Source organism: Salminus brasiliensis, chromosome 17 (genome assembly GCF_030463535.1).
Source record: "Salminus brasiliensis chromosome 17, fSalBra1.hap2, whole genome shotgun sequence".
Lineage (NCBI taxonomy): Eukaryota > Metazoa > Chordata > Actinopteri > Characiformes > Bryconidae > Salminus > Salminus brasiliensis.
In genome coordinates, this window is record NC_132894.1 from 11,253,457 (window position 1) to 11,277,771 (window position 24,315).

General features: G+C 38.7%; 4 protein-coding genes across 6 annotated transcripts in view; all 4 read left to right on the top strand.

The window, feature by feature from the left end:
• abca7 (ATP-binding cassette, sub-family A (ABC1), member 7) overlaps nucleotides 1-5,711 on the top strand; it is a 30,593-nt gene extending 24,882 nt beyond the window's left edge. For all 3 annotated transcript variants that reach the window (XM_072660954.1, XM_072660956.1, XM_072660955.1), the window contains 11 exons: nucleotides 347-470; nucleotides 698-827; nucleotides 1,017-1,143; nucleotides 1,323-1,385; nucleotides 1,969-2,075; nucleotides 2,205-2,346; nucleotides 2,501-2,635; nucleotides 2,786-2,889; nucleotides 3,037-3,129; nucleotides 3,288-3,531; nucleotides 3,631-5,711. In XM_072660954.1, coding sequence (XP_072517055.1) covers nucleotides 347-470; nucleotides 698-827; nucleotides 1,017-1,143; nucleotides 1,323-1,385; nucleotides 1,969-2,075; nucleotides 2,205-2,346; nucleotides 2,501-2,635; nucleotides 2,786-2,889; nucleotides 3,037-3,129; nucleotides 3,288-3,531; nucleotides 3,631-4,065 — 1,704 coding nt within the window. In that variant the 3' untranslated portion in view covers nucleotides 4,066-5,711. The remainder of the gene's footprint in view (nucleotides 1-346; nucleotides 471-697; nucleotides 828-1,016; nucleotides 1,144-1,322; nucleotides 1,386-1,968; nucleotides 2,076-2,204; nucleotides 2,347-2,500; nucleotides 2,636-2,785; nucleotides 2,890-3,036; nucleotides 3,130-3,287; nucleotides 3,532-3,630) is intronic.
• A 1,548-nt stretch (nucleotides 5,712-7,259) lies between these two features.
• Nucleotides 7,260-14,914, top strand: r3hdm4 (R3H domain containing 4). Its single transcript, XM_072660607.1, has 8 exons — nucleotides 7,260-7,476; nucleotides 8,717-8,871; nucleotides 9,027-9,145; nucleotides 9,222-9,336; nucleotides 9,493-9,578; nucleotides 10,615-10,700; nucleotides 11,257-11,312; nucleotides 11,993-14,914. Exons 1-8 carry the CDS (start codon nucleotides 7,436-7,438, stop codon nucleotides 12,094-12,096), a joined length of 762 nt encoding a protein of 253 aa, XP_072516708.1. The 5' UTR covers nucleotides 7,260-7,435; the 3' UTR covers nucleotides 12,097-14,914.
• A 1,528-nt stretch (nucleotides 14,915-16,442) lies between these two features.
• Nucleotides 16,443-20,028, top strand: LOC140537690 (G-protein coupled receptor 54-like). Its single transcript, XM_072659865.1, has 5 exons — nucleotides 16,443-16,851; nucleotides 17,136-17,260; nucleotides 17,703-17,838; nucleotides 18,507-18,745; nucleotides 19,300-20,028. Exons 1-5 carry the CDS (start codon nucleotides 16,650-16,652, stop codon nucleotides 19,645-19,647), a joined length of 1,050 nt encoding a protein of 349 aa, XP_072515966.1. The 5' UTR covers nucleotides 16,443-16,649; the 3' UTR covers nucleotides 19,648-20,028.
• A 1,654-nt stretch (nucleotides 20,029-21,682) lies between these two features.
• The window catches only part of arid3a (AT-rich interactive domain 3A), a 38,086-nt gene continuing 35,453 nt past the window's right edge, over nucleotides 21,683-24,315 (top strand). Inside the window, exon 1 of the mRNA XM_072660743.1 lies at nucleotides 21,683-21,934. The gene's annotated coding sequence lies outside the window, so the exon portion shown is untranslated. The remainder of the gene's footprint in view (nucleotides 21,935-24,315) is intronic.

Below are 24,315 nucleotides of genomic sequence, written 5' to 3' on the forward strand. Positions count from 1 at the left end.
ATGTTATAGCAGTATAGCATCCATCTCTCCATGATGCATTTGACAACCAAAGCTCTTTTCAGTACAACCGAAACAGACTAAATGGAGATGCTATTGATTACTGAGTGTAATTGCATATGTCTAGGATCTGGATTGCATCCTGATAAGATTTTAGTCACATGCAATGACCAGGTGTAAACAGGGTCTTTGTCATAGCTATGAATGGCAAAACACTATTATTGGTAAAACCGAGAACAAGACAGTAATAGACTTTTTTAAATATAGAGATTAAAATAGAGATTTTCCATCTAGCTCAGATGCAGAGTTTGCTGACCATTGTTCTCTTAACATTTGCTTCTATTTTCAGCATTTAAAGGAGGTCAACAGGATCCTAAAGAAGGTCTTTCTGATATTTCCTCACTTCTGTCTTGGTCGAGGTCTTATTGACATGGCAAAAAACCAGGCAATGGCAGATGCTCTCCAGAGGCTTGGTAAATGCTACATGCCAAGTCCTATTGTAGCCACACCGATAAGCAGTAATGCAATCAAACTATTTTGGGACAAGTGTTTCATTTTGTGAATGTCAAAAGCTTTTTTCCTTTCTGCTCACACAAGTGGCCCAAGATGTATTTCTGCCCATTCAAAGCAGTGGTTTCAGTTGCTTGCTGTAAAAGCAGTAATAGCTTTTTTTTTTTTTTTTTTTTTCTTTTGTACACAGGAACCAAGCAGACACTGGAGCCACTGGCGTGGGATTTTGTGGGGAAGAACTTGTTTGCCATGGCTGTGGAGGGCATAGTCTTCTTCATTTTTACCATACTGTTACAATATAAGTTTTTTATACGTTTCAGGTATAATACGTGTTTTAGAACCTAGTGTTGAAATACTAAATATTTTCTCATATAACATTTCATACGTTACTGTTTTATTAACATCATTCCTAATGCTTTGTAGTTTTCTTAATCATTGTAAAATAATCTACAGTCTGTAGAATCTTGTTGTGTAGGTTTTGTACTATTGGAAACACTGATTTCTCCTAGGCTGCCATGGCTTGAGCCTGTCCTGCCACCTTTGGGACCAGAGGATGAGGATGTAGGGCGGGAGAGAGATCGCGTTAAGAATGGAAGGACTCAGGATGATATTCTCACTCTTATAGACTTGAGCAAGGTTTGTGATTTCCAGCCAAAATACCAAACATTAAGGATTATGACAGATAGCAATGATATGTAAATTAGCTAAAAGTAGATAACTTAATAGTAGGTAAATTCCTAGTTTATTTAATTATGACTTAAGTTAAGTTAGCCTACTACACTGTGTACAGTTTTTCCTTTCTCATATCTCTACAGGTGTATAAAGCCGGAAAGAAGCCAGCTGTGGACCGGCTATGTCTTGGCATTCCTCGAGGAGAGGTGTGAGAAATGCGAAGTGTATGATGTAAACTGTCAGTGAAAACTTTGAGTAAAGTGGATAGAAAATAGTTTTTCCCCATAACTTAAATGTACAGGGTTTTCACTATCACATTTAGACTGTGAATGCAATTTATGAATGATTACCTACTAGCATAAAAATATAATAAAATATTTAATACCTTTATATAATAAAAATGTTAAAACATAGATCATAAAATCATTAAAAAATGTTGGCCTTCAATCCATCGTCAGGAGAGGAGTTCCTTAGCAGTCCTTAGCAGTGGAGAGTTTAAGAGAGTGGCAAGAGAGTTTTAATAGCCCCAATGTCTCAGGGTGGGTAGGATGGTAGCACTTTATATATTCATAATTTCCCAATTTTGTAATAATGCCAAGAAATGTAATAAAATTTTGCATGTACATTTTATTACCTTAAAATTGTAATAAAATGTATTAATGCAATACAGGTTCTTGACTTTTAATGCAATACCAATTTTGCCAATAATGCTATAACATGCTATATTATTGGGATGGTAGCACTATATATACTAAACTATATATATTTGCATTTGTTTTTGTATGTCAGTGCTTCGGGCTGCTTGGAGTAAATGGAGCTGGGAAGACTTCTACTTTCCTTATGCTGACGGGAGACACCAGTGTAACCCATGGAGATGCTTTCCTCTGCAACCACAGGTCAGCTTCATCTTTTACATATTGACATGTTTACAAATACAGTCCCTGACTATGTGTGGACTGTGTATTATGTTTGCAGTATTAGCGCTGCTTTTAACGGCAACCTGGTCTCTCTATTTGAAACTTCAGTGTGCTGACTGACATGGATCGGGTCCATCAGCTTATGGGCTACTGTCCTCAGTTTGATGCTATTAATGACCTTTTGACTGGAAGAGAGCACCTGGAGTTCTATGCTCGATTGAGAGGAGTCCCTGAAGCATATGTGGCAAAGGTACTAGATCACTGAAATAGAACACATTGCTGTATGTATATAAAGAAGCAGTTAGTCCAGTTTGCAGCACTTTTAAGTTGGTGAGAATGAATAAAAGACGATGGTCAGCCTTTTGATGCCTCAGCAACATTAATAATTGATCTTTGTTGCATAGGTCGCTCAGTGGGGGGTGAAAAAGCTGGGACTGACCCAGTACGCTGACCGAGAAGCAGGAGGTTACAGTGGAGGCAATAAACGCAAGCTCTCAACTGCCATTTCTCTTATCGGAGCTCCACCTGTGGTCTTTCTGGTTAGCTTTGATTCACATGATCATGATTGCTATGATTTTCTTTCAGTAAACCTTTGGATTAAAAAAATATTTTACCATGTATTTATTTTTTATAATTATAATATTATGTATTACATTATTTTATATTTTTTCATGGCATGTGAATTTCAGGATGAGCCCACAACAGGAATGGACCCAAAAGCTAAGCGCTTTCTGTGGAACTGTATCCACAGTGTTATCAAAGAAGGCCGAGCTGTCGTTCTCACATCCCATAGGTATTCTGGCATTCCAACATTTAGTGCTGGTTTCCAGAAAAGGGACAGCATTCTGTGTAGTCTAGGACTTGTCTTAAACCAATCAATAAAGTTTACAGCAGAACAGCATTGTCCTCTGTGCTGAATCCTCTTTTCTTTTCTGTGCAGCATGGAAGAGTGTGAGGCACTCTGCACTCGAATGGCCATCATGGTCAATGGCAGGTTCCAGTGCCTAGGTTCAGTGCAGCATCTCAAGAACAGGTACCAGCCACAATTCTGTAGAACAATCCAAATCTGTAAAAAAATTCCTGCAAAAAATAATCATCATGTCTGTGTGTTGCATGATAATGATTATCTAACATGCTGTCCCATTTTGCAAGACTATCTTAAGGCTCCTTTTGTTCTTCTCATTTAAACAGATTTGGAGATGGCTACACTATTATCCTTCGCCTGTCTGCACCCTCAAAGGAACCCTGCCCTGTGGATGCCTATATCAAAAAGTCTTTTCCTGGAATAGAGCTAAAGGAGAGACACCACAATGTTCTGCAGTATCAGCTGCCATCTAATGCTTGCTCCCTGGCACGTGTGTTTGATGTTCTATCAAACAACTATGAAGAGCTGGGAATTTCAGACTATTCTATCTCTCAGACGACGCTGGACCAGGTTAGAAAATATGATGACATGTAATAATACAAGATGTGCTGGCTATAACTAAGGCTAAATGTAAGATTTCCTCACACATCCTCACACCTTCTGCCACAGGTATTTGTCAATTTTGCCAAAGAGCAGACGGATGACGATGACCAGCTAAGTGGAGTAGCAGTAAACGGTGGACCAGTGGCAGCTCAAACCCGCAGACCTCAATCCAGACGTAGCATCCAACCTCATCCGACCACTACACCATCTCCTAGTGCTTCTCCTGAACCCAGCAGGTCACCCTCCCCAGTCAGGGCAGCTCAACCACCTCGTCCCCAATCACCGAGCAAATCTAGTCAGCCAAAAGCTGGAGGCTCAAAGAGTAAAGAAGGCAAACGTAGCGGCCAGTCAGAAGCAAAGCAGCCTCAGCAGATACAAATGCAGCCTATGCTGGAGTCTTCAGGCAATGGACCGAAGCGATCAGACGGAGAGCGCTCTCAGAGCAAAGACCCTACCAAGCTTTTTCTGGTTAAGCCCAAACCACAAGACAGCAAGATGTGAACAGTTAGGAGGGGAATAACAAACAAATCAATGGCAAAAATGCAGTGACAGAAAATTAAGCACCAGTTTTATCTTTGCCATATACACTGGAAGTCCAAAAGAAAATCTTAAAAAAAAAACAGACTATTAAGAATGTCTATCAGTATTTTTTAAATACTTGGTACTCACTCACCACTTTGTCATATTTCCACCAGTTTTTTTTTAATGATTTGATTAACTAACCAAATCCCACACATTCAGTAAAATGATCATCAATAAGGACAGTACCAATACCAACAATTTAATAACAGGATATTGGATATTGTCATTTGTAAATGTGTATGGGCAAAAGTATTGGGACACCTTCCGAAACCAAAACAAATCCTGCTTTTGTAACGGTCTCTACTGTCCAGGGAAGCCTTGTACTAGATTTTGGAGCTTTGTTGTGAGGATTTGATGGCATTCAGCAACAAGAGTGTTAGTGAAGTCAGGATGCTGAATGATCACCACCCCACCTCATCCCCAACTTCCCAACTCATCCCAGAAGTATTGAAGGGAGCACCAACCATCATTCCAGAAATCACAGTTTCAGTGCTCCACAGCTCAATGCTGGGGAGGCTTTGTATCCCTCTAGCTCACACCTGGCATTGGGCATGTTTATCCTATTACAGTATATTGACATGAATATACAAGCAGTGTGTGTCTGTGTGTGTGTGTACTTGCACATCTGTGTCAGCAATGGGTGCAACTTATAGTAGATGAATGCATTCATTAGAAGGGGTGTCCACAAAAATTTGGACATATAATGTACACATACAAAGAGATAAATGTTTGAGGGTCAGGCACTTGAGCACTGGATCATGGCAATTGTAGCAGCTCTAAAAGACCTTGATACTTTTCACCTTGCACGTGAAAGTAGTGATTGGATAGATTCTTAAACAGTTACAATCAATGGCTCATGAGCTTCTGAATCTTTTCCTGGCTGGTATTACTCATTTGTGTGGTGCCTTGTTCATCTGTCTGTCTATCTTGTTCATCTGTCAATCAAAACTGAATGCTGTTACCTTAGACTATTAGGCAACTGTTTCAGTTCTGCAGCTCTTCATGTGTGTTTTCGTTTCCTTGATTTGAAGACTTGAATTGAAATTGGTCATTTTCTTCATTTCTTTTTTTTGGATCCTTATATAAAACAAATCTGCAGACATCTGGAAGATGTTAATTGCACTTGAATCCATTTTGGTGACATTTGTTTTTGTATTTAAAGTTTATGATATATTTTCGAACTCCCTCTGTATCTGTCTGAACGACAGACATGCAGACGAGGTATTACACACAAACGCTGCCTTTAAGTAGGTCAACCTTTTTCTATTTCTCTTTAGGAATGCTTTCAGACATGTTGTTTTTACTCTGTTGCACTTTAGCTTAAAAGTAGCTGGAAACCCAAAGTCATGCATATCACTGGATGCTTGATGGGCTTTAGAAGCTGTCTGACGTAATGTACTGTATAATTAGATTATAGGTATTTATGCAAAACAATCTATGAATGTTGTAAATGATGTTACTATGATTATGCACTTGACTACTGATGTGCACCTCACAACTGATATTTATGTATAATCTATTGAAATATATACTATAATATATATATTAATAAACCTACAGATGGATGCAGGTCATGTTTGTGTGCTTTTAGTGGATATATGGTCAAAGTAATGTAATTGGTGTATATTGGTGTGTGTGTATATATGGTTCCCATCAACAGTACAACAGGCAGATTTCTCTACAATGTATTATTTTACACTAAACCACACCTAAAATCCTTTAAGTGTATTTACCTCTCAGAGATTGAACTATGCTCAAATTTTTAACAAGTAAAAGGAAAATCTTGTTTTTACTGTTCCAAAGTTGAAGTGTTCTGAATGAAAGTTATAGCGTCAGTAGGAGCAGAGTGACTCTCACTAACAACAGCACTTATGCTTCAATCTTTTTAAGTACCTCTTGCAGAAAACGGTACAATTACTCAGCAATTTCCACTGCCATTGATGTGGTCACCCTGACCCTGCCAGGAAGGCTCAAGGCTGTTCAGTTCCGCCTGCAAAATGCTGCACTCTTGGTGTTGAGATACATAGAAATGTGTTATTGGCTTCTATTGCAGACCCTTTTTGCTTCACTTCAGAATCATATCGTCTCAAATATGACATGTATGTATCATTGGAAGTTTGCTGCATGATTTCCGAGCAAAAACAGGAACCCATTTTCTGTTTGGTTTTTCATGTGTGCATCCACACAGGTCTTAATAGAAATAACCAAGATAAACAAGATAACTATAATATCCTGAATGACTCAAGTAAAAAACTAATGTAGGCTAACATGTAACACCTTTTTTTAAAGCATACAACTAACAGCCTCCACACGGTGGGGTTAGTTTTAAGACCCCCCCCCCCCCCCCCCCATTAAATTCTGAAAAGATTATCGTTTGGATGTTTCATTCACTGATTCATCACAGTTATTACAGATGTCAGGTTAATAAAATACATTTTACAGAATATTTATACTGTACTCATATTTGGCTCGTCTGGTTTAAGTAACATAAACTGTATTTAATGAATTGTGTTTTAAATTGTGGTTCTTCACTGATTCGTCAAATATGTACTAAAATGTCAGGTTAGTCAAATATAAATGTATATCAAACAACATAAAACAAATTGTATTAATCAATACATTTTCAAATTACTTAATTATCATATAAAAACAAGGAGCACTATAAGCTGGTGGAGTAGGGTACTAATTGCGCCCCCTTGAGGAGAATCTATAGCCTTCTAAACGTCAATGTTAATTACAGGCCATGTTCATGAGGTGCTTTGCGTCTAGTAAAGCATAGTCTTATAAGTCAGCAAGAGTAGAGAAAGGACAGAAATGGGGAAGGTTGGGAATGTGGGGGATTGGCACAAAAAAGCTACAACTGCCCTGAAACTGCTCTACCAACTTAATCAGGTTGAGTAGTCCAACCATTTCCCTTTTCCCAGGAGGGACAGGGCAGGGACATCTTACATGAAATTAGACTGTTTTAAACCCTTTCAATTTCCATTCTCACAAAAAAATATAAATAAATAAATAAATAAATAAAGGATATTAGATCAAATCTTGAACTGATCAACCTTTTACCAGTCGTTGGCCTGTTTTGACGGCGCGGACTGACAGGCCATTTAATTTTACAGCGCCGCGCCTCTTTCTTCCCCCAAACAAACACCCGGCAGTACACAGGGCTGTTGTGGGTAACGTTAGCCTGGTGGCTGGTTACATCAGCTAAGGTTCATCTCTTTCTCTTCACAGGACGCCCATCTAATTATTTTTTTAGTCGTGTCATCTTGCTTAACTCGAAGACGGCGAGATGGTTGTGCTTAATGACAACATCGAAGAACACGATGTAATGTGAGTATCTCAGCGTATTAATGCTGGCAGGGAGGTAGCTAGCTAGCTAGCTAGCAACTAGCGCTAGATAGCTGTTGACGATGGCTAGCCGGGGGTTTTGTTTACATGCTAGACAAGAAGACATTTAAAGTCAGACTTATTGATTAAATCACAGCGTCCGGGACTCTTAAAAGACTACTAGCTAGGTAGTGATAGTGCTTGGCTAGTCACTATGTGATCACTATTAGCTACATTAGCTTGTATAAATGGGCAACGTAGACGGTGCTAGCCAACTAGCTAGCTATCTAGCTACTAATCAATGTTGTTTCGCTGCGGAAGCCAATGGTACATTAAGACTAGATTCATATTGATCAAACTGAGGCTAAATAAACTCCCAGCAAAATAGATTTGGAGACGTGACAGTATAAAATTACCAACAAGTCAATGTTCAGAATAGATATGCTAGCTAGCTGGCGAGCTAACGCCAGAAAAAGCAGCTAGCTACCCGGCTGTCAGACTGGCTTAGATACTTTCGGCGAGCAAAGTCCCTTAACTAACATATTGGCTTCCAGAGTGGGCTACACAATCAGCCTTTGGGGTTAGTGGGGATTCTTGGTCTTTGTAGTGATGGGATCCACAGAGACCCCCGCCTTCAAAACAAAACGGGTCATAACGCCTCTAAAAACACTAGCGCAGGTTAACTGACGCTGCCTGTTTACTGAGGTGTTGATCTGTAGGATTCTAGTCTTAATGCTGCATCCCTTGATGTTTTTGTCGACAGACCCATTTGTTAAACCTGATGCATTGGCTTGAGCCTGAGCCCGAGGCCAGAGCTAAAAATAAGCCATGGCCGACATAAACAGCAGAAAAGTAGGTTAGTGTTTTACAGAGCGAGCAGCCTTACCCCAGCTGAGGGAGTCTGTGCGTTACACTGTATTCAGACACACAGTCCTAACCTTGTCGATCATAACCTAGTGCATAAATACAACTATTGTCAAACCTTCACAAGACACCAGCATTTTTAATAAAAACGACTGACAGGTGGCAAATGCAATTACAAGCCTAATTTTATAAACCAGTTAAGGACAATTACCTAATCTTCCAGTAATTCGACTGACAATATGGAATTAAAGTAATGTTATTGTCATAAATATACAATGCTCTTATTTTTGAGTGTGTCGAATGAATAACAGATATGAATCTGCTAAGTATATGTTGATGTTCACTTTTACATTAACGAGCATCTGTCTTTATATTTTAGCTTGATAGAAGAGCGCTGTTCCTCTTTGCCCAGCTCACCTGCCAAACGAGTCTCTCCTGCCAAAAAGAAGCAGTTCTTCATAAGCCAGGCTATTCGCAACTCTGACCTCACACCTAAAGCCAAGGGTAAAAAAAGCCAGAGGAGGCAGGAGAACAGTAAGTTGTTGTTTGTTTGTTTCTTTTTTTTATTTAATGAATTTTCATATTGTCAGGTGTATTCCACATTATGTGTCACCGTTACTGCAGATCGCTAGATTTGATCCAGTTTTGATCCCATTTCCTCCTTTTCTTATAATCAAATTGTAAAATAGCTCGCTACCTGGCTAATCTTCTGGAGCAAGATGAGTGCTCCAAGGATGAGGGTGAAGCATCTGAGACAGCCTCACCCTCTGTCTTCACTGAAGCGTGCACCAATGAGAACTATGTGGAGGTACAGCAGCCTGTTCCGGTGATTCGGTTAAAACACACAGCGGCCTTTGTAAAACAGTCTTCCCTGTCTCTCTCAGTATTGGAGTGACTTCATGAACCGTTCGGGAGAGGAGCAGGAGAAACTGCTGGCCCTGCTGGAGGAAGAGGCCAGAAGGAGTAACTCTAGCAAGACCGCCAAAGATCAGAGAGAGTGTGAGACACCATTCACTCCAAATAATATGACTTGATTTAGCTAAAAATACCCCGATTTGGAATTTCTGCTGGGTTGGCAATAAATGTATTAGATTATCAATAAGCGGATGTGTGAAATATCTGTAAAATGCTTATTAATTGTTAATGTTTTGTTAGTGAACCCTGCCTTCACAGCTCAGGAATGCTTCCAAAGGATTGATCGGAGGTTGCGAGCAACATTGAAACGAAGACACATTCCAGTGGTAAGCCAGTGAATACTTTGTTTGCATATCTGTAGTGTATATGAAAGGGGGGGGTGCAATATGGTGCTATCATGATAGATTTTGTTATTGTGATACACACTGTGCTTTTCTATCAGTGCTTAAAGAACACTGATCAACTGTACCTGTCTTTACAGACAGTGAAATTAGTGCTGTTTTATTAGATTAAGTGCAGCACATTCTGAATAAAAAAACACTACTAAGTATGGGAGAGTATTTGAATAGTAGTTTGTAAGGTTCTGTGGCTACTGATTTAATATTGTGTATTGTGAAAATGTGTAAATGTGTAAATATTGTGATATTATATCTTTACCATATCGCCCATATATGGATCACATAAACACACTATGACGCTGTTTACACTTGGCATTAACATGCGCTTTGTGTCTGGGTGGTATCTGGATCTACTTTGACCAGATTCTTTTTACACTTGTCATTAAAATGCATCCCCAGTGTGACCAGATGAGATCAGATTTTACTTTCTTGCATTAAAAAAGGACACTGATGGGTACATCACTTTGTTTTTCTTTCTGTAAACAGCAGTTTCTCATTAAAATTGAAAGTGTACAGATCAGAAGATCTGTGGGGGCTTCTACCACACCCCGGAATAATAGATGGTTCCCACATTCCTAAAACAACTTTTAGAAAATGCAACAGACTATTTAAACCAGAGGAGAACAAACTCTCATCTGTCTCATCTCAATTCTCAGACTGCTGTCAGTTAGATGGTATAAGGTAGGTACAAACGTGAGCACGAACACACAGCGTCAAAGAGTGAGGGAATGGAGCAAGAGGGAGAAGCCAAGATCCACTGTAACTATTACTTGTATTTTACAGTTTTTTGTTTGTTTGTTTATTTGTTTTTGTTTTTTTTTAAATACACATATCACCGCTTGCCTGACAGAATCTGATCAGATCTGATTCTGTTTACACTTGTATTGAATGTGGGCAGGTGAAATCTGAAAGTGAACCTATCACCAAAAACATATGTTAATGCTTATGAACTGTTTTGTTAAAGGGGACACTGGAGCTCCTGGAGACCAACCTGCTGACCTTCTTTGGGGCACAACCACACTCTGTTTACATCACCAAACTTGGCAGCAGGTATTTTGTTCACAAAAAAGAAATGTCATTGTATTTATAGGTGAGCTAAAATGTAACAGTGAAAAGTATGAAGACACATGGTAAAATGTGTTATTGTTATATTTTAATCTTAGGTTTGTGCTTAAACGTTTGAAATTTGTTTCAGTAAACGTTGGCGTAAAAGTTGACGTATAAGATCAAGTTGATTAAGTGTAAACAGTTAAAACTTCCACCACCAAGTAGTTTTCAGGTAGCTAACAAGTGCTCTGCATATGTAACATATTTAGCTTTAGGAAGGTCTTCACATCTGTTTAAAAAAATATCCTAGATGTCTCCTTATGAAGCTTCAAGAGTGTGTAAAGCTGCATCAAGTACAGCAGGGTCTAGTGTGAAGAATAACAAAAACACTGGGTAACTGTAACTATAAAATTCCATATTGGTGTTTTTGTGTTGTTTTTCTGTTACTGTAAAATAAGGAAAATTAGGAATGTTCAAATATTCGACTGGTAGTGTAAGTATGTATTCTGCAGACTTCTTTTCTGATATCAAAGCTAATAATGTAATATTTATCCACCAGTTTTGAAAGGCTGTTGCTTCATGCTATCTGCCAGTATATGGACCTTGTCTCAGCCAGTAAGTAGATCAAGCAGTTGTTACTCATGCATGCAAACTCACTGCCTATTTAGTTTTGGTCTGAAATTGATGTAGATGCATTGTTTTCGATGGGCTGTCATAACCGTCATGAGAGTTGAGCATCCGCCGTCAGATTACTTTTTAAGTGGCAATCACTGGGGACCAAAGCACTATGTGCCACTATGGACCCAGTAGAGCACAAATGATGTGAAATGTTTGCAATAGATATGTGGCCACAAAAAAGACATTTTGGGACTTTACATGAATTTACAGTTGTTAAGCTAAATAATTCAGCTGCAATTAGGTCTGTAGTTTAGTTTGTTTTCACTCGATTTTAGCATTTAAATAACAGAAGTTATCTTCTTGGATTTTGAACTTGACACGTATTGCTGGTCCTGAATTGTCATGTGTGATTACTACAATAAATTCAGTGTATCTTAATTGCCTTCTTCTGTTTTGAACTAATTGATTGGTGTATATCAATTTGAATATATAAAATGATTGGGCTTTTCTCAGAAATGCAGAAAAACAGAACTCCAAGAATTGTTTTTGTAAATATATAGAAATTAATTATACTAATAATGTCATAAGGTCCGATATTAAACCCCTATTATACACGTGTCTATGTCTTTGTATTTATTAACTTCACCACTAACACACCAGCATGACTTGTGTTGCAGGCTCTGACTGTAATGGAGCTCGGCAGACAAAGGTTGTGAACAAACAGGAGGAGTTCCTCCCGCCTTGCCCGCTGCTGTCAGCCTACCTGGAACAAATGAGCTAAGAGGACTGCCAGCTTCTATCACTGCCACATAAATCTGGCCAGTATGAATTCTGGAAGCAGCTTTAAATAAACGGGCTTGTAAGCCTGATGTCTGCCAATTATGTTAGAAAGGTTTTGTTTAGGAGAGTGGGCCACCGTGTTCTTTAATAGACTCCTGCACTAGCTACCTTAAAGGTCAGTTGCTGGAACTTTTTTCAGTGAGTTTAGTGTTTGTACTGGAAACATTTACTTAACAATTTTTAAGTGACTCTATGTAATTATTTTGATAAAGCACAAAATCTGTACAGTCCATGTTCATATTCCTGTCCTGGCAGGTGTACTGTTTTGTCACAAAGGGCTTTTATAGGTGCTATCAGTGAATTTGCCATTCTTTTGCCCCATCTTTGGTACTAAATAGGAACATACCTAAAATGTAGTGCTATATATATAGATTTTAGAACTCTATTTGGTAGTTTGCCTACATTGATTCAGTAAGAAAAGATAAAGCATGTTTTATACATTCTTTACATCAATTTGATTTTGAAATATGGATTAGAGAGGTCTGTAGGTATGTAGTGTCTTGGAAAAGTGTTTAATGATGCATACTGTTTTAGCAGAAGTAACAAAAACAGCAGTGAGTGTTACTGATAGCACCTTTAAAGAGGCTCGATTCGAAACAGCTACATATCTTGTTGATTTTCATGTTATCAAATGTTTCCCCACCGCGACCTTTACTGCTTTCTCAAGACCACAATGATGATACTGATACAAATCATGAGATTTAGCACTCAGTTAACGGTAAAAGGGTCTAGAAAAAGTGGGATTACGGGGAAAAAATTCAAAGATTAACAAAAATTTGCTTTTGTTTTAGTTGAGATTCCAATCATTTAAACTGAGGGAATACAAACAAAATCCTATCAATGAAATCTATGAAACAATATCAGTAGTACTTGCATTTCTAATTGCATGTCCTATCACTTATCCTAAATCAGCATCTGTGTGTCTGTACTAGGCACTTACTTTTTCATAAAAAAAAAGAAAAAAAAAGATACCAAATATGTACTTTTTGTGATCTTATAAGTATGCTTACTTCTCTTGGCAAAGTCATGCATGAAGGCAATGGTAGTGATGCTTCTGTTATCAGGAATTCTGCCATGTGTGGTGCTCTATCTTTGTATGTTTTGAACTTTTAAAAGAATCCTGATGGGTAAATTAAGCAACACACAGCTCTAATAGAACGGAAGAACTGTTTACAATGCAAGAACTTGACTCATTGAATTTTGAGCTGTTTAAAATATTGATGATGACGAATGACAGTAATGTGCTGCACTACTTTAATTAGGTCTTAGTTGCCGGCAATCTGTACAAGGTTATGCTTAAAACTATGCTAGCCTTTAAAGCAGGGTTCTTCATTTTAGGTCATGCCTTTTTTCTTGCGCAACCACAACTACTAAAATTAATGAGTAATAAACCAGTGGACAGATGTGCCTGAGCAGGGAAATCATCAACTGCCGGACTCTGGCCCCCTAGGGCTGGAATTGAAAAAGACGGCTTTAAGTGAATGGTTCCATGAAAAATCAAGTTTACAATTTCTCCTAACCACAAATGTAGTTGATTGGAAAATACATTTTTGGTTTGTTGTTTTGTTTGGGTTTTTGTTTTTGTTTTTTTGCAGCAGAGTTACAAATCTATTAATTAGAAATTTAGTTCCATGCCATTTTCTCTCAAAAACAGTTTTACCAGTCACAAAACTTTAAACAACTTAATTCATAGACAAAATCAGTGCAGAAACATTCCACTTTGCAGGCTGTGATCTAGACTGCACAGCCTTTCCCGATTATCTGTTGACTTTGAAACAAACACAGCTCTCTCCAGTACGTACAGGGTATTCTACTACTCTAATATTCTCATACAGTCAGTTTCTGACTCCAGTTTATATTTACACTCCACCTGTTCCTGTTTAATTGCCAGCACATAACTGCCATAGCTTCATACCTCTTGTGCAAAACTTAACAGAAAATTGTGGTTTTATGTCTTGTCCAATCAAATACATTTGCGGTAAAGAGAAAATTGTGTAAATTAAATATTCAGTAAATCGTTTCTTTAAGGCGCAAAACATTTTTGTAGCCCCCTTCCCTTTATCACACGGTTGTTATGACAGACCACCCACTTACCAACTTGCACTCACAACTATGCCTTACACATGCATGCCAACCTGTCAGAAATGTGCTCTTTTGTAATAACACATTTATAAATCAAGGCTTGTGGTTTACAGTCTGAGCACATTTTGTGACATTTTATACTTCAAAGAGGCTGGAGATCCTTAACCAGCTAGTGTGTTGGTGTTGCAAACCAAAGTGCAAGTGCGCATGTCTGTTTGTGTATGTGTGTGGTGACTCATTTTCTCAGGCATCAGCCCTTATGATTGTGTATTTGTACACTCACTTCTGCATTGAACACGTTTTTATTCACCTGAGGCCCAGAGTCTCATATTTAGTTGTAGATGTGAATGCTGGGCTTTGGGCTGGCTCTGTATGTTATTTATATTTGTCTGCCTCTAGGTGGCTGCTAGAATATATCGGTAGTTCATTGCAGATAGTTAGCTTCAAACATCACAGGGTGTTCATTTCAAAGAGTTAGCATCATACATCACGGAGCGTGGGAGCCTTAAAGTATGTGTCTTGTTACATGTAGGTGGGGGGAAAAAAGGTAAATATGACTGCTACCAAGATGAATTTCAGGATCATTTTGTATGAACGTTGTGTAATACGGACAAAAGCCATGTCTGATCTATCCATGTCTGTATGTAAACATTGGAATAAATACTTAGTCGAGCAGGTACTGACTTCGAGTGTGTTGTGCCTACTGAAGAAAAGTGACCACAATGCCCCACACACTGCTGTCCAGAAATATCACTTTAATATCAGTTCTTTCTTGGCTTTTTGCGCAAACTGTAAATGAGAAAATAAAAATAATTATGCAATGACCTCATATGCTCACATTTGTAGCATGATCTATTATTATACATTGTGTACTTGTGTACCTATGGCATTTTTTGTCTACATCGTTATTTATTTTAGTTAATTTGGTTCTATTGGAGCCATTAAATCAGATATTGGAGCAATTTTGCCTTTAAGAACTTAAATATTAAAATATATATAGAGAGAAATTAAGCTAGCTGATCTTCCAGAGAGACTGAGGGCAATCGTTTTTGTCCCAATTGGGTAATACACACTAATACTACAAGGTATATACAATATACTAATCTTAATAGTGCAGGTTTGGCAGGTGAGTACACAAAACATCAATGCACCAACCTGTTTTTACCAACAGGAAGTGATGAAGTCTTGCTATGACAAAATACATCACTGCACGTTCTGATGACGCAAATGATGCTGTTGCATCTTTATCCGCCAAGTGTTTCCAGTAAACATGCTCTATGCACACTAGGTCTGCAACATGTTTCGCTGTCTGGCTCGGCCTGGTGCATGTGGGTTATTTTTTCTCCTGATTTGCACCACATGTAGAGAGGACGTTGACCTCCCAGCTAAGCAGCAAAAGCCATTGAGATCCACCTTTTTTTAAATGGTCCAGACATCAGTAACTCCTCCCTTTTCCGTATCACGGAAAAAATAGTGTCAATAGTAACCACACTCAATTTGCGACCGGTTTAAAGCATGTATTGTGGACATTTGAGTGTACTCAACTTCGACACTTCTCTCTGGACTCCACTCTACTACATACTTCATAGTCATAGTCTAGTAATTAGTACGCAATTACGACACACCCTTGGGCTTCAGGCAATGGATGGCTCTGCTGCTCTGCAGCTGGATACTAATGACGGAACCAGCAATCTCCTGCCCCCAGGGCCAGCAATTAGACAGCAGCGCCACTCAGGAGCCTAAGAAAGTTCATCTGTGCCTAAAAATGTTTTCTTTAGGACTTCATATTCAACGGAATACGTTGGCAATTTAATATTGACACTTTTTTACAATTATTAATATTAATATAGGGCTGATTTCCCAGAGTAAACTTAGTTCTGGGCTATACATACAAAATAAAGATCTTGAACAGAAAAGGTCATGACTAGGCTTAGTCCCTGTCTGGGAAAGTGGCTCATGGTGTTTACTGTAGAAATAACAAAAAGTGTTTTCGCCCAACTTTGAGATTTTGTCAAAACCAAATCAATAAACATTACATTGATGCCCACATTTACTTGTATTGGCATTTCTATTGGGATATTAGCCTTAGTGTTAGCTGTAAAATGAAACCATTTTACAAACACATGGAGTCTAAATGTTGTTGGAGTGTTAGTCTCAGTATAACGGGTCTTTGATGGGAAGGGCAGTGGGGGCGGCGTCCACTAACAGCTGCCCTTCTTGCGTCTCTGCTGAAGGCTTATAGGGTTTCCCTATAAAAGCCACCAAACGCTAGAAAACAGCCCAGCGATGATAAACTGTGCGCAATGGCGACGTTTGCTGTCCGGCAGCGTCCGGAAAGAACCCTTTTAACTCCGTGTTATCTATATCTGACCGTGGTCAGTGGTGGTGTGGGCTTAAGAAGTAAACCTGACCATGAACGTGTCGGTGAACTCCAGTAACGGCTCCGGTGAAGCTCCTTCTCCCGCAGAGGAGGAGGCGCCGTTGCTGGTGGACGCCTGGCTGGTGCCGCTGGTCTTCGGGCTCATCATGGTGGTGGGACTCGCTGGAAACTCTCTGGTTCTCTGTGTCATTTCCCAGCACAAGAAAATGTGGACAGCAACGAACTTTTATATAGGTGAGTGCTGCCTCGTTTTATAAACACATAATATTAATAATTCTACTACTAATAAAAAAAAAGATATTTCAAGTCTATAAAAGAGACGAGTACATCATGAAAAATATAATATTATAAAATAAAATGTTACACAATGTTACAATTACAATAACATTTTTTCAGTAATTTCAAAATATCAGTGTCAAATATTATTAATATTAATAATTCATGCTGAAGATGCAAAAAGAGCTAAAGCCCATTTAGATTTAAGTGATATTAAATGGATTTGGGGGTTTTCTCCTCAGCTAACCTGGCGATGACTGATATCACATTCCTGGTGTGCTGTGTGCCCTTCACTGCTGTGCTTTACCCTCTGCCCAGCTGGGTCTTTGGAAATTTCATGTGTAAATTTGTGAGCTACATCCAGCAGGTGAGGTGTACCTATAGTGAGTGAACTCTGAAAACGCTGTGGAATTTGAGGACTAGAGATGACATGAAAGCACATTTTCTATTCTTGAGCATCGGTTGATAAAGATATGTTTTCTTTAAGAAGAACTGAGCTTGAAAATGAGCTGTTTTTAATTGAAGTATTCATGTTGTGCTCAAAGTCCTCATTTCCCCACAGTAAGAAACACAGCTAGCAGCACACTGGGCTGGAATGGCAATTTCAGGCTAGATTTGTTATAGGATTAAATCATCCTGGATATTCATCCTGGTATTCCTTGTGATCTCCTCTCTTTCCCTCTTTTCCTCTGATGATCTGATGATTTCACCCTTCATTGCAAAATATAACTATAATAAGAGTTATAATAAGAGTTACTTGTGCTGACTCACCATCGCCCATTCCCTGTTGTTCTTTATGTATGTAATAGGTTTCTGCACAGGCTACCTGTGTGACATTGACCGTCATGAGTTTGGACCGCTGGTATGTCACTGTGTACCCACTACGCTCTCTGCAGTGTCGAACCCCGAGAGTTGCCACCACGGTCAGCCTGGGAATCTGGATAGGTCTGCAGCTCTCATGTGACTCGGGTTTATTTATTTGCATTAGCAGTAAATATACATTATGTTCTGCATTCGTTTCACCTTGTGCTTTGGAATATTTCGCTGACACCATGTATGCAAAGCATATAGTAAAGCATATAGTAAATAAATACTATATACTATAAATATTTGGTTTTTGCACAAACAGACTTTACTATTCTGAGACGGCTTTTTTGTTAAATGTTGGAAAATTGCAGTGAGGTTTTAACTGCAGTCAGCCAAGACAAGGTCAGGTACAACTGAGGTCAGGTATTGCTATTAATTAGTAGGTTCTGGAGAACAGTCACTCCAAGTCAACCTGAAAGTATTTGATGAAGTGCCATCTCTCTAGAAAACACTGTTCACTGCTCCACAGCTCAATGCTAGAGGGTTTTATACCTCCAGAATTGATGCTTGGCATTGGGCACAGTGGCCTTGGCCTCATCTGTGACTGCTCCATAGCATCCCATTCTGTTGGCTTTTTCTTGTTGCCGCTTGTACGAGCTGTGTGCACAACTCAACACTTATGTTAGCAGTGAGTTCACCTTAAAGTAGTTAAATTCACTCCTTAGAAGTGTTTTCTTCAAACCTTTCGACATAGATAATGTTTGGAACATTGCATTTTAACCTGCTGTGTTTGTGTCTTTGTCCAGGATCTTTCTTAGTGTCTGTGCCAGTGCCTCTGTATACACAGACTTTAGCTGGAGAATGGCACGGGCCTCAGGTCTTTTGCACTGAGAGCTTTCCTACAGCCATGCATAAGAAAGTCTTCATCCTCTATAATTTCCTGGCCGTCTATATGCTCCCACTGGTGACGATTTGTGTGTGTTACCTGGTCATGCTGTACCAGATGGGCCGTCCTACTGTGGAACCTGTTGACAGTAACTATCAGGTAGATTTTTTTTCCTATGATGTTTAGGTCGGGGAGGGGGCATCCTCTTTTCAGCTTCAGCTTTTTAACAGATGGTTTGACATTTGCATTTAGGGTTTGCTGGTATTTTGGGGAATCCACTCTTCTTTCCACCAATGCAGTATTGTCAGCAACCCAACCTCAACGCATGATAGATCCACCCCCATTCTTCACAGTTGGCTAGGTGTTCTTTTCATGAAATGCAGTTTCGTTTTCCCCCAAAATGTACCATGGTGGACAGAGTTCTGTTTTTACTTCATCAGTCCACAGCACTTGTTTCCAAACCCTGGAACCTCCTCTAAATGTCCTGAAGCATACTTCACTCAACTCATTGTTGAGTTTGGTAATGAGGTTGCAGGTGAGGTTTCGCTCTTATGATGAAGTCTTTTATGAAGGCTATGTAGTGCTACACAGTGAAACTGTGCAGAAAATGTTTATAAATTGTGGACGTTTTGTTTTTGCTCACTGTTCTAAATTCAAATTGGTAAAATGCCCTGGACTGATTTTGTCGTTTCTACCACTCTGTGTCCTCTCAGCTACAGGTTCAGACTGAGCGTAGCGCTGCTGTGAGGGCTAAAGTGTCTCGCATGGTTCTGGTGATCGTACTACTGTTTGTTCTGTGCTGGGGGCCGATCCAGCTCTTCATCATGGCGCAGGCCTTTAGTCCGCACTTCCGCCAGGACTACCACACTTACAAGGTGAAGATATGGGCGCACTGTATGTCGTACAGCAACTCCTGCATTAATCCAATGGTCTACGCCTTCATGGGTGCCAACTTCCGCAAGGCCTTCAAGAGAACTTTCCACTGCCGTTTCAGGCAGCGGGTATCAGTCGCCCAGCAACCCAACGTGAATGCAAACACAGAGATGCACTATGTGTCGTAGGAGCTGTCTATAACATTTGTAGATGTGTTGTAAAGTGGAGTAAAGTGAGGTTAAAGTAGACTACAGTCAGGTGCAAGATACTTCATTTAGTCACTGCTTAGAAAATGTGACTCTGAAAACATTCACTACTGCCTGAATAATGTCCCTACACTGTAAAAAAAGATCGGATGTTTTATTTTAATAAGTGATGTGGCTGCTTTAAAGGGGAATTTAGTGGTTGAGATGTAAATTCAGAGAAATTCTAGAGAAATTTAGACTCTGTATTCTGTACAATGGTTGTGGTAGGAGTCAGTGGTTACAGTTTACATGCAAACACAGACATTTAATTTGCTTGGCAAAACAACTAGTAAACCTAAACACATCTTCATTTGTTTTACATGATTTTAATCTGGATGTTGTTCTTTACATTGTATTAATATTTCATGTTGAAAGGATGAATAGAACTTTTAAAATGTCTTAAAATTAAATCTTTTTTACATTGACTTCCATTGAAAGTTAAAAACCATTTATGTTATTTATTTATTTATATGGGCCAGTTATAATGTATATGCCTACTATTGATTTATTTGTAATAGTTAAATGGTTTTCTTTGGCTGCTATGTTTCTTTATTGTGCCCTGAATGTGATAAAAAAAAAATGTTTTAGCCCCTTCTCACAAAACTATCATAAAACAGTGTCCCTGGTATCAGGCAATGTATATGTTTTCATTTTCTTTATTATATTGTATTACTTCTGTGAGGGAGCTTTTAGAGACATTCAATGTTTTGAACATTTGGCTCTGATCACCACCATAGTAAATAATTCTCACTGTAAGTGTCTCCAGAATTAAGCATTTTTCATCCAACCACTCTAAATGATCTTTTTACATCTTGATTAAATTGTACAGAAATTCTTAAATAAATCAACACAGTTCATTAAACATCTAATCACAATCTAACAAATCAATATTTTTTATAAATTATATTTTCAAGTTGAAATTAAATTATTTCAAATGTCACTGTAATAGTATCTGTGTCCAGTAGGTGGCAGCGTGGCGGCATAAAAATAAATGGCTTCGGTTTGAGCTGGAAAAGCAACAGGAATTCACCAAAAAAAATAGTTTAAATAAAGTCAAGCCTATTTAAAGTGTTAATTAGTTTGAAATCAAGTACAACATTTTAAAAATGAATAAAATGGATAATCAAGTGACTATTATGTGTTTTGCAAAATGTCTTACAAACTATTGCTCGAAATAAGTCGCCTCGGTTTAATTAGAGAAGTTTTTTGTCTGATGATTCAGTTGATTAAATTGTTTCACCCTGTTTTCTTTTTATTGGCAAACACCCCACATAAATATGTTTTAATATACGTTTAATTTAATGTGCACAGTTTTATGACATTTACCATGTTGTTTCTTTGTTTGAACTTCTCTAAGCGTATCTCTACTCAGCCACCCTGTGCAAGACTTAAATATTAAACACATAAATCATTCAGCTACTGTTTAACTGATTGACATACTGTTATTTTGCCATTAAATGTGAGCAAGAAACTGTGTCTTCTTATTTTCGGTAATGATATGTTAATATTGATGATAAGTATTGATGATGCGTGGGTCATCTAACATTTCCCAATAACGTCAGATAACTTTCCTTCATGTTTGGGGGACTTTTATGAATGCTGATCTGAAAGCAAGGTCAAAGAGGCTATTCTCGGGTTTAGGGAACGTCGCCAAAAGATCCGTCCAGCTCTCTGCAGCTGCGTGTTGGTTCAACTGCGGCACTGCGGCAACCTGTTTATTCACGATATCGGGACCCGACGCTCACAGAACCATTAAGGGCTGCTGTTTTGCCAGTAGATTGCCTTTTTTATACATTATTAAATGTTGATATTACTTAAGTAGTTGCGTTAGTTTTCTTCACCGCGCGGTCAACACAAACTGCCATTTGCACACGTTTCCTAGTGATGGGGGAAAGGTGGCCTCCCACTGATTCACAGGTTTGGAATTTGCATCTGATCGCTGTTTGTCAACCAATAGTTTCCCTCAGCGGCCGAGGACACGCCTCAGATTAGGTAAAGATGCGCTCTTCGTTACAAATGATATCCGATGTCGAAATCAAATCGAATTAAGAGAGTATTAGGCATGCACACGGGAGTTAAACCCCACACTGCGCGGAGGAACTTCATGATAAATTAAAGCAGCATCCGACACTGAACAGCCGCCTGGCGACCAGTTGTTGTTTTCACGGGGAAATCAGGAATGTGTCTTCCGGTTTCCAAGAGTGCAAAAAATAAAGGCAGAACTGAACTGGTAAGTGTCTTTCATTTTATAAACATATGTTAAGTAACACTCGTCTCATTTTTGTCACTTTATTTCTTTATTTCTGCTTCGTGCGTTTTGTTATTTCCTAAATTAGCCCGAGAATTAGCTGCGTAGCTTAGCTTACTAGCCCTCAAGCTTCGTATCGCTTAACGTTGTGGTGTATTTATAAAGCCCTGCCCTGCTGGTCCTTCCATACATGCATACACCCATACACACACACATATATACACACACACACACATATACACACACACACACCACGAACCGGTTCATCAAATACACATTAAAAATGGAGAAATACTTCTAGCTAGCTATTTTCTATTGATAATAAAGAGTCCCGTTCTCGTATGCCTGACCACGAACCTTAATAACTATGGATGGCTTGTGTATTAATAATTATTCAGAGTTTAGATGGTCTAGAGCTAAAACATTTGTGAAAATCAGTAGCTAACCTTACTACTAAAACCTTCAAGCCCAGGTGATTTGAATCGCTTATCTGTGCTTCTTCGATTGTGGAAGTGAAATATTGATTTCTGTTCATATCTAAAGCTGGACACTTTCCCAAATGTGTCCTGAGGAGAAGAGCAAACCCCTGAGCTGAACTTTTTCATCGGGTGTAGAAAAAAAAAACATGAAAACAAGTGCATGGATAGCTAGCTAACAAAAGTGCTGCTGGAAAATACGCGGTGTTAGACGAGCTAAATGGGAATCGCTAGGCTGCGAGTTTAGTCCTGTAACGTAAACAAAAAACAATATGTTTTTAGAAAAATGTACACAGAAGCTCTGAATGAGCTGCGAGATATGATACTGAACAAATGCAGGCTAATTAAAGGCTGTGTGTGGTGGTCTTTTTTCAATTCTGCCTACATTTCAGAAATGAGTGCCTTGTTAGGCTAGTTGGGACTCCTGGTAGGAGCCTGTCTTGCCTGTTGGCTCACTGGGAGCCTTAATAGGCTACAAATGTGGGTTATAGAGCCACGACGTAGGAGAGACACGAGAAACCTTCATTCATTCGTGTAGGTTCCCGTATGTGAGTTGGCTACCTTCACAGTACACTGATTGAACGTAAATATAAGAGCAGTGTCAGGCATGTAGACCACGTGTGGACTGACTGGCTTCTTGTCACCACTTCTGGATCATAACCAAAGGAAAATGTAGTGTTTCCAGCTCCTAGAGCTCCTAGAGGTGTAACAAGGCACACGTTTACAGGTTTTGGTATTGTATTTTAGTTGTTTGTTCTTAGGCCAAAATTAGATTAATTTGCTGTATTTATGTGTTAAATGGCTTAAGTCTATAGCACTCTGAATGTTACATCAGTTTGTTTCTCAGTTTTAATCAGAACAAAAACATAACATCAGAACTGAGCAATAAACAGTCCAAAAATAAGAGGTATGCACTCAGACACCCTACTTTTGATTATTGACTGTAGTGTCCCTGAGAGAAGACACTAAGGACCTATTTTTGATTCTGTATTGAACTCATTTATACCTTTTAGTCTGTATACACACACATACACACGGGATTATCCCAAATAAGCACACATTTCCTCTCATGTTATGAGCTGTGTCTAAGATGTCTGAAGAAAAAAAGTACCCAGTAGTGTGTTTATGTCTTTCATATGTATTAACCAGCTTCCTAGAAATTTTCCAGTGTAGGTCATAGTTTCGACAGCATGGTCTGAAAGGCTTGTATAGAATATATTATATGAAGACTTCAGCAGTGTAAGTTCAGCTTTCTGTCCCTTGCCTGGGAAATATCTCATATGTAATTTAGGTCAAATATATTAATCAAAAGTCTTTTGACAGCTTTTTATTTATTTATTTATTTATTTTTAATTAAAGGTTATTAAAGGTGTGTATATGTACATGGCTGTTGCTTAAATCAGGTATGGCCTTTTTTCCTTCCCTTTTCTTTTTTTTTTTATTCCATCAATGGGGGGAAAAAGTACATATCCTCTATAGAAAACACAATCACTGTTTATTTGCTGAATATAGCTAGGAGAACAGAAACACATGGCATCTGCAGAGCTCTAGAAATGGTAGAAAATGCAGTATATAAGTTTGTTTCCTGTAGAGAATTGATTGAAATGCTGTTCTACCAGGGTTGTACAAACTTTTGCATATCTCGTGTGGTGCTTTACACATCCTTATTTTCACAAATCCGGTCCTTAAGACTGTTGAAAGTCGGAATAAACAGCGTTTTGTTTCACTTCCTTGCATTTACGGTTTTCAGTTGTCAAAAAAACTACGCTTGTAACATGTTCACTTTTACAGCAATCAACTTTAGAACTGATTTAAAGGAACAGAGATTAAAGATCCCAGATGATTTTACCAGAATACAGGTTCATGTGCATGTTCTTAAGGTGACTT

Coding starts and splice junctions, on each gene's coding strand:
- LOC140537690 (XM_072659865.1), top strand. CDS start 16,650: ATGAACGTGTCGGTGAACTCCAGTAACGGCTCCGGTGAAGCTCCTTCT. Junction 17,261..17,702: donor TTGTGAGCTACATCCAGCAG/GTGAGGTGTACC, acceptor TGTATGTAATAG/GTTTCTGCACAGGCTACCTG. Junction 18,746..19,299: donor CTGTTGACAGTAACTATCAG/GTAGATTTTTTT, acceptor GTGTCCTCTCAG/CTACAGGTTCAGACTGAGCG.
- r3hdm4 (XM_072660607.1), top strand. CDS start 7,436: ATGGTTGTGCTTAATGACAACATCGAAGAACACGATGTAAT. Junction 9,146..9,221: donor CCAATGAGAACTATGTGGAG/GTACAGCAGCCT, acceptor TGTCTCTCTCAG/TATTGGAGTGACTTCATGAA. Junction 9,337..9,492: donor CGCCAAAGATCAGAGAGAGT/GTGAGACACCAT, acceptor ATGTTTTGTTAG/TGAACCCTGCCTTCACAGCT.